At 35.3% G+C, this 10,053-nt stretch overlaps 1 protein-coding gene across 1 annotated transcript; it reads right to left on the bottom strand.

Moving 5' to 3' along the window:
* Window positions 1-275: 275 nt before the first annotated feature.
* LOC145274892 (uncharacterized) lies at window positions 276-9,701 on the bottom strand. Its single transcript, XM_080127503.1, has 5 exons — window positions 9,026-9,701; window positions 6,981-7,136; window positions 5,938-6,086; window positions 3,634-3,782; window positions 276-397 (listed from the first exon to the last, which is right to left on the bottom strand). Exons 1-5 carry the CDS (start codon window positions 9,684-9,686, stop codon window positions 313-315), a joined length of 1,200 nt encoding a protein of 399 aa, XP_079983629.1. The 5' UTR covers window positions 9,687-9,701; the 3' UTR covers window positions 276-312.
* Between the last annotated feature and the right edge of the window lie 352 nt (window positions 9,702-10,053).

Genomic DNA, 10,053 nt, shown 5'->3' with positions numbered 1-10,053 from the left:
TTATATTTTGTGTACAGAAAGTTGTTAGTTGAGACAGATCATTGGTACCGTCGGTTTCAAGCCCGATAATAAGGCCCGTTTAAGGTATCCTTATCAAGCTCTCTTCATTTGGATGAAATATTAAGATATTGACTTTTTTACTGTTTGTAACACACAAAAATAATAAAGCAGTTAACAATTTCAAAGAATTTCTACAACAAAATAAATTTAAAAAAAAATCAATGACACAAAATCAAATAAAATTAAACTAAAGTTTTATTTTATTTAAACTCATTTATTCACGGAACCATCTTGTTTAAAATTAAAATTCCATCAAGCTTTGCATTTGTTGAAAACCGACTCCACTGGTTTTCCTTCCTTGCTTACAGTACGCGTGTGGATTGGCATTTTGAACGCCCTGCAACAAAGGGAAAATATCTACAATTATAAATCTGAAACAATGTTTTCATTACAAACGTGTAACTATACGAGATGTTTTCAATAAGTTTCTAGACTTTTTTCGTATGTGAACTTTTATTGATAGTGCATGCATTAAACTCTAGTCCCCTTCGAAGTAATCTCCCCCGGTTGCAACGAAGTTATTGTACCGTTCTAATAACGTCTGCACGGCTCAATGGAAGTCCTCTTGTGTGAGCATGTCAATCACCCTCCTCACAACCACTCTCATCTCCTCAATTGTCTCATAATGACAGCCTTTAAAGTTTCCTTGAGCTTAGGGAATAACCAAAAGCAACACGGTTCAAGGTCTGGACTATAGGGAGGGTGATAATCTGAATTGATCAACTCAGCCATCTTCCTGCTGTCATGGCAACGTCTTTCTTTCTGAACATCCTTCTGAGAAATTTCGCGCAAATCTTCCGCATCTTCAGTTTCCCGCAAATAATTGTGTGTACAGTTCCCACACTGATATCAAACTGTGCACGTATTGTCTCTATAGACACACGACGGCCGTATCCATGAAATTCTTTATTTGGCCAATCAACTCTAATGTTCTAACTTCTTTACTCTTCCATCTCCTCTCATCATCCATCGCAGACTCCCTGTCCTCTTTGACTCTCTTATGCCACTCAAAAACTGATGCTCGATTCATAAAAGATGGTCCAAAAGCAGTCTGAAGCATTCCGTACGTTTCTGTGGCATTTTTTTTACCAAGTTTAAATAAGAAATTTATTGCATAACGTTCTTCGAAAGTGTCTTAATTTTTACACCTATCTCCACCTGGGCTGCCTTCTGTTGTATTGATCCATCCCGCTACTACCGTTTTTTTTTTACACCTATCTCCACCCGGGCTTCCTATATAGATAAATAAACGACAAAAGTCTATATTCCAAAGTTCATGAGGGTGACCATCTTATAATTTATTTCTTTTTTTTCAGAAGCTGTAACTACCGTATAAATCGAAATTCAAAATGGCGTAATGGAAACATAATATAAGGTATTGGTAGCTTCTCTTACAATTTTCGGATTTTAATCATGTAAAAACTTTATTTCCTTTTGATAGGTTGATTGTTGCTATTTTTCTGATGAGTTAAGGGCAAAATAGATTCATTGATTAATATAATAAGCTGATTGATTTTGCGCTATGAAACATACTTTCAAGTATTGTAAATGTCAACTGAATTAAAGGAATACATTATAAGATTCTCAACATCATGAACTTTGGAATATAGACTTTGGTTATTCATTCACTATATATATATATATATATATATATATATATATATATATATATATGAATATATAAATATAAATATAAATAAATATAACTGTACCCTGCCACGCGTTGCTCTGGCTAAATTTGGTGTAATGGAAAATTCTAATAAAAAGAGAAAATGCATGTTTCTTATATTCTTAGTACAGCAATCCACTCTAAAAAAAAAGAAAAATATGAAAAAAATGGTACTCTTGCAGAATTGGATCCTGATCCTCAGGATTACCGTCAATCATTGCTTGGGCTCGACCAACAATCAGTGGATAAAGCTAACGTTGAAACGCTAAATTTTTTTTTCTGTATACAAAAATGTGAGTTAGTAATTAATATTTGAGTGATGGGGGGGTTACTATACACAGATTCGAAAAAGTTGTCCAAAAACAAATGAAAGCAAAGGTAAGGTAAGTTACATTTCTACCTAACTGGATAGTTGTTTAGTGTTTTTATGTAAGGTAAAATGTTTAATCGGCTGGAAAAACAGAAATGGTTGCAAACTGTTGAATACGTTAAGTTTGGGAAATGAAGTTGAAAACTAAAAACTATACAATACAGTGTCAAAAACCCACCGAATACGTTACCATGACATAGGCTGACATAATCGGTGGGTTTGTGACAGTATTTTTTATAGTTTTTTAGTTTTAACTCACTTTCTCAAACTTAACATAATTAACAGTGTCCGCCACCATTTGTATCTTTCAAATACAACGATAAACAGTTTTTCGAGCTGACTAAACGTTACATTAAATGAAAAGGGTTTGTATTAACAGATACAAAGAAGTTGTCAAAAAATGAATATATAACAAATAAATGTTATCAAAGGCAAGAAAAGTAAATGTTCTACCTAACTGGATAAGATTGTAGTGTTTTTATGTAATGTATAATGTTTAATCAGTTCAAAAACATGCAGTGTTTATCGGTATATTTGAAAAATACAAATGGCGGCAGACTGTATCGAACACGTTAAGTTTGGGGAAATTTTGGGAAAATGAGTTTAAACTAAAAAACTATACAAAATACTGTTAGGAACTCACTCAGTATATGTTACTGTGATGTAGGCTGACATATAATCAGTGGTTTTCAATTTTGATCGATACAGGTAACAACTTTTAAGTCCCTTTTAGTGATTACCTGGTTTGAGGATATTATACAACTAAATTGCAAATCTGCCCCAAAAATCCGGTATTTACTTTAAGGCCCGTCTCATGTTCGATTGATTACATGCTCCTGGTTAGGACCCATAGCTGGAGGAAGCTTCACATGCCTCCGAACAGTATCTTAGTCCAAAATACACTGTAGCTTACATTGCTTTGTAGAGAACCTACACTTAATTTTATTTAAATAGGCTGTCATTATGAGAAAATTGAGATGAGAAAAGAGTCCGTGACGAGGGCCATTGACACGCTTTCACAAAAGGATTTCAATTGGGCATCCCAGGAGTTGTTTGAACGGCACAGCAAGTGCATTGCAGTCGTAGAAGTTTACTTCGAAGGAAACTCGGGATTCTTGTGTGTATTGTCGATCAACTACTTTATTTAATCACCTAAATTAATATACGAAAATATAATTTTATGCGTAAATGTTCAGTATTTACTTCAACGGTGCTCAATACATATGTAGAGCTAGGTAGTAAGTTATAAAAATTAAACTACACAGACTATTTCGCGTTTCATTCTCGTACGCCTGACGCAATCTCACGAGAATGAAATGCAGAATATTCTGTGTAGTTTAATTGCCATATATGTTTTTATAACTTACCATATGTATATATATGTATATATATATATATATATATATATACACACATATGTGTGTATATATATATATATATATATATATATATATATATATATATATATAAACTATTAAATCAACTTGTACATGGGCAAAGATAGTATCCATAATTATACCACACGACTACTTACTGCTTGTCCACTATGAAGTTTATTTCATCATCGGATGAAATTGCGGCGTCTATTTTGCTGGGAATACCACGGAAGTATTGATTTACTGGGTATTTATCCCTCTGATCGACGTCCTCATCTTTCGGATAGAATATGTAAAAATGGCCCTCCTGCAAAAATGCAAACAACAATATTTGTAAAATTATTAAACCGCCTACATCTCTACATTTCAATCTTGTTTAGCATTGTCGAGTATATATTGCTTACGTGTCGATATATTTCATCGTCTATAACAATTATAACAAACAGGGACAAATAACAGTCTCTTAGGGTTCACATCGGTCAATAAAGAAACATACCAGGACTGGTCCTGCCTTGATAGAGTTCACAGTAGACTTCGTAACCTCGTAGGAGATGTCCTTTTCTCTTCCTTGCAACCTCTATCTCACAGAAGAGATGTTGCGAGTTTGTCTCTGTTGTATCGTTATTGTCATGGAAAGTGTTCCACTGAGCTTCAATCTATGGTCCCCCCTCGCCAAACTTTCACAAGAAACACTCGTCTAGCTGTAAACACTATCAATAATTCCCCCCACTCTTTATCTGTGCCTAAACCTAAACGTAGATTCCATGAACAAAGCTTCTTTCTTAGAACTGCACGCCTGTGGAATTGTCTTCCGTTTTCCTGCTTTCCGGCTGACTACAATATGGTTGTCTTCAAGTCTAACGTAAATAAGTTCTTGATGAGCCGTTCCATATAAGTTATCAAATTTACCAAATTGTCATTACTAATGATTAGTATATTGTCCAATTTCTACTGTACACTCTTTAACCCTTATCCTTGAGTGGCCTCTTGGCCTTGATAATGTGGTGATGCCTGTGTAAAAAATACCTTATCCATCTGGGTTCATGTTCATTTGACGGATCCTCGGAAAATAAAGTTTTGTTGCTATTTTCAGCAGCTTTATTTTTGATGTTTCCCTCATTGGAAAGCTGTAACACTGCCCATTAGATTTTTACTATCGATGTTTTCCTCTACTCGGAGCCATTATGGTCTGAGGACCGTAATGGCTCCTTCTGCCTACCAACTAGGTCTGCTCTCTCTGACTCCCAATTCTTGACAAACTCATACGTGTATTTTTAAGTAATCTGATGACATCATTTTGTTTATGTTCGAACAAGTTAACATTTTTCTTTGTGCTAGTTATGAAACAGACAATTTTTGTGCAAGGGCTGGTTTTTAATAAAGACGCTGAAACCAGGCGTCGTGTTTTAAATAAACTTGAAAACGAGCCGAATGAAAAACTACAAAGCTTAGCCGAAGACTGTGAACGGCTTATTGAGTTGAAGCAGGACAGTCGTGACATAGAGGAAAACGGAGTATCGCACATTAAAATGATCCATCAGACGAAAAAATTAACTTAAAAAAATAACCAGAGGAAAAAAACAGGGAAAAGATCCACCTGGACAGTGTTGGAGGTTTGAAGATAAACATTGGTAAAATGAGTGTCCCTACAAATTTAAACAATGTGACATATGCTACCAGAAATGACATGAGGCATCACATTGTAGGAAAAAATCTCTTAGAAAAAAGACATCCATTAAACTCACAAAATTGAATCTGAAGAACGAAATATCCAGAAATATGTTAAAATGTTTAAAAAGAAAGTAAGACTACAGCTTGATGGTAGGTCTGACATTTCCATTATTAATGTACGTACATGGAAGAAGCTTGGGAGACCTGATATGATTAGATCACATAAAACGGCGAGAAGCGTCAGTGGTGAAATATCATTTTCAAAGGAGAATTATTGACGAATATTTCTTTTCAGAATAAGATTAATGTACATACATGAAAGAAGTTTTTAACATAATAATTTTCCCTTTTAGCAATGGTTTCAACCATTTGTTTGATTAAAAATTCGATAATATGCGTAAACGCTTACTTTCTTAAGTGGTTTTGATCAGGACTGTATATATATATATATATATATATATATATATATATATATATATATGTATGTATATATATATGTATATATATATATATATATACTTTCTTAATCGATGTTTTCTCTTGACAATATATCGGTTGAAAGACGTCTCGAGGTTTATTTTAGTTTTTTTTATAATCACTATTTATAAATATATAAATTTACTCTTAAATCGTTTTTATTAACGCTTTCCCCTTTATTAATTATTTATTTCCCAGCTCGGTATGTCTCCGGATATCTTGTTCAAAGCTATTATTAATATATATATCTGTGTGTGTGTGTGTGTGTGTGTGTGTGTGTGCGTGCGTGCTTTTGTGTGTAACATTGTACAAACCTTGTAAAGAAAAATGCGTTCACCGCCATCATAATACTGAATTGCACATTCGGGGCTGTGGCTCTTTTCGTTCGAGGTAGCTTTTGGAGAAGTTTCAGACAAAGTGAATTGCCCTGCGGAATTTACCGTATACGCCCATACTTTTTCATCTGAATAATAATTATAAGAAGAATAATAATAAGAAGAACAAAAACAAGAAGAAGAAGAAGAAGAAAAGCAAATAAGTAAAACAACTGAAATATTAAGCAAAACCCTTTGAATGCGCAGACTATTACACATGGACAACATATGAACGTATGATCAATAAAACTTTTCTCTCATGCATGGAGAATTGTTATCATATTTGGGCTTGTGCATCTACTACTAGTCTCTCGCTCATGGACAGAATTCAAAAGAGAGTCGCCAACCTTATAGGTCCCGAACTGTTAGCTGGCTTCAGCTTTTGTCCCATCGACGAAATCTTGCATCCCTCTGCCTGTTTCACAAGTATTTTAATGGTGGATGCTCCGACGAATTACAAATTCTTGTAGCACCTCGTCGTAAATATCACCTAACAGACCCGGCAACAGCAAAATCCCACCCCTACACAGTAGAGATCCCCAGATGCCAGAAAATATTCTACTCTAATAGTTTCTTCTCCAAAAATGCAAGACTTTGGAATTTCCGTCCGGGTCCCTGTTTCCCTGACTGTACTATGCTGAAGTTCAATTGTAATGTAAACAGAGATCTTGCTGCTCAACTCCCTACATAGCATCCTTGCAATTTACGCCCCAGATAGTAGACCCCTACATCAAAGTGGCATTTGTTTTGTGTGAAAATGAAAAAAAAAGTATCAATAAATGTTTAGCTATATTTTCGTACCTCCATTTATAATTCAAACTCATTTCAATACGTACAAGCAATAAATATCAGACCACATTTTGATATACTATGTACTTTTTGATTTTAATTATAAACGTTACAAAACTTTCAGTGCGAACCGTATTTCGTATTTTATAAGATTCACACCTGGAAGATGTGATACTAATTAGAAATACATTTACCTTTAAATAAATAAGCTTTGCTGGTTTTCTTTGAATATACAGCGGCTTGTACCAAATCCGGACCACCGGGGAAAAGAGTTTGGACAGGCGTCTTTTTTCCATTTTGTCCGTCAATAACTTCTCCTTGGTCAACAAACACAAAATCTACTTCTTTTACTGAAAACAGAAAAATAATTAAAATCTTTTAAAATTAAGTACTTATGCAGAATAGATACCGTGCTGAAATAATAACGTTATTATTTAGAACCTCAATCTTAACATGGAGAGAGAAGGGTGTTTTGTAAGTATTCTGTACTTTAACCTTACAATTTCATAAAAAAAGATACAGTAAAACGTGGATTTTACTTGAAAATACTATTTTAAAAAATAGAACGATACTTTCTCTGCACTAACTCATAGGGGATTCTATTTGGGATCAGATTTGCAGGAATACTTTATAGGGAGTTGGGCACATTACACTTGAACTTTTGCATGTCAGTACAGTCACGGAAGTATGGGCCCGGGAGGTAATTCTAAAGTCTAGGAGTTTGAGGAAAGAAGCTGTTTGAGTAGAAAGCTTTGAAGCATCTCGAATTATTTACGTCATCAACAGTGAAAAGATGGTATTTTACTACTTCTCGGGCCATTAATGTCGTGGGAGCTCTACTATGTTGAGTTCGTCCGAGCCTTTTTTATTTTTTATTGAAGCACTTGTAAAACAGGCACGGGAATGCCACATTTCGGCGATGGGACAGTGATTGGAGTTAGGCCGACAGTGTGGAACCTATTAGATTGACGACTCTTTTCTGAACTTTATCTAAGAGCGACAGGCTACTGGTAGATGCACCAGCACAGATGTGACAACAATACTCCATGCATATGCGAATAGTTGCTTTGTAAAGATACAGGGTACTTTCAGGTGTGAGTAATCTCTTAGCACGGTAGAGAGAGTCCATGTGTAAATTCATATTGTTTGTGAATGTTAAGCCTAACAGCTTGAAGGAAGCACTTTAATTCTTTTGACGAGTGTAACTTTTCAGTAAACATATATATACTTAGTGCGAACTCAATTAACCCAAATTACCATGCGGGAGCGCAGGAATACTTGGTTTAGAACCTATCCTATTGGAGCGGCTGTTTTATTATATTAGTATAGTCGTAGTGGGCAATGAAAGGGGCCCTGCACATATCTCCGATGAGCATTCCCAAGGCCACAATCATGTGGATGAAGAGTTGGCAGATGGTCTACATTTTGCCTGTTTGGTACTTATGTACATCCAATTTATCCAGCACTACTCGCCCTCAAACTGAAACCATTAACTAAAATGACAGCTTAAACAAAAACTACAATCAAACGAGGCACAAATCCAAATAAAACTAAATCGCCTTTTTCCTTGATGTTCGCAGTCAGAAATATCCGTGGATTTATAACTAATTTAGATAATGTAGAAAATTATTTCTTAGCAAAGTCCCCGGATATCTTAGTTCTAAAAAAAATTAACTTACACTCGCCCGTCTAACCACTCTAAGATGCTTGATTATCTCCCACTCTGCCGTAAGGAATCAGGCAGAATTGCACGGACTTGGAGTCTATATTCGAAACACACTCTCCTTGATGAGAGAATCCAAACTAAAATCAAACAACCTGGCCTCAATGTGCCTTAGACTAAACTTGTAACAATAGCTACTTATATTTTCTTTACCCTTTATCTCGACCCAGGACTGTACCCTAAACAATTAAGTCTCCGACAGCATAGATGCAACACTTTTTTTTAGACATTGGTGCCCAAGTACCTGCATTTGGTGAGTTTAATATCATAGTAATTGGATTAGTTTCTCACACATAGCTTTTCCATATCCCATTCTAAGACAGTCACGTTCCCGACTCGTCTCCCAGATCGACAGGATCAGTAAGTCTCACTTATAGATTTATTTCTGACGACAGTTGCCGGGAATTATGTAACAAATGCTCATAGTCCACTCGAGAATTCCGTTCACATTGTGAGAATCACGCTAAACTTTCGAATCGGAGCTTAAGAGTTATACAAAAAATATGTAACACTTACTTCTCATGGCCGCATCGATGGTTTTGTATGACTGCTGGCAAAAACCAACTTCATCCCCACCTTTAGCATCATCGTCCGGAAGTACCTTATCATCTGTAACTCCACCATTATCTGGTAATGCATCATCTTTACCCCCATCAGCATCGGGGTTAACTGCATCATCATCATCTGTAACCCCACCATTATCTGGTAATGCATCATCTTTACCCCCATCATCATCGGGGTTTACTGCATCATCATCATCTGTAACCCCACCATTATCTGGTAATGCATCATCTTTACCCCCATCATCATCAGGGTTAACTGCATCATCATCATCTGTAACTCCACCATTATCTGGTAATGCATCATCTTTACCCCCATCATCATCAGGGTTAACTGCATCATCATCATCTGTAACTCCACCATTATCTGGTAATGCATCATCTTTACCCCCATCATCATCAGGTTTAACTGCATCATCATCATATGTAACTCCACCATTATCTGGTAATGCATCATCATAATGTGTAACGGCATCATCATCTTTAGTTTCATCATCATTTTGAAATGCCCAATCCTCTGTAACTCCATAATCACCATCATCATATTCATATCCATAATCATCTGCAAGAAAATAAAACCCTTTAAAATAAAAATCACGATCGACAAAACAAAACATATAAAAACAAGGAAATCAAGCCACACTACAAAACCCCATTCTCATGAGTGAATTTCAAAATATTATATGGAAATAAACGCGGTCTATTCTTCAATATGTTATAGATAGATATATTATCAGTAAAATCGATATTCGCTTCTAACTAGCATATGATTTTTCACTAGTGGGATCTGTGGAAGTTCCACAGAGGACACTTTCATATGTAATATATTGATGTTAGCATTCTGTAGATGTTCAGTGTTAATGGAGACTCTCTGATATTATTTTAGCTTTTTTGTTAAAACTGTAATCTGAGCTAGCACGAAGGTCCGGCAAGTACGCTTAAATATGATATTTTAAATATTGCAGTTTTTCTATCTATTATTAT

This window comes from Euprymna scolopes, unplaced genomic scaffold (genome assembly GCF_053919585.1).
Source record: "Euprymna scolopes isolate OS-2025 unplaced genomic scaffold, ASM5391958v1 sca5, whole genome shotgun sequence".
NCBI classification, from domain to species: Eukaryota; Metazoa; Mollusca; class Cephalopoda; order Sepiida; family Sepiolidae; genus Euprymna; species Euprymna scolopes.
Note: the sequence above shows the minus strand (reverse complement) of the source record. Positions and strands in the feature narration are given on the sequence as shown.

Excerpts from the sequence above, each read along its gene's own strand:
- LOC145274892 (XM_080127503.1), bottom strand. The coding sequence starts at position 9,686 with ATGTTTTGTTTTGTCGATCGTGATTTTTATTTTAAAGGGTTTTATTTT. Across the intron at positions 6,087-6,980 it reads CAAAGCTTATTTATTTAAAG|ATGAAAAAGTATGGGCGTAT; the intron begins GTAAATGTATTT and ends ATTATTATTCAG. Across the intron at positions 3,783-5,937 it reads AACGCATTTTTCTTTACAAG|GAGGGCCATTTTTACATATT; the intron begins GTTTGTACAATG and ends GCATTTTTGCAG.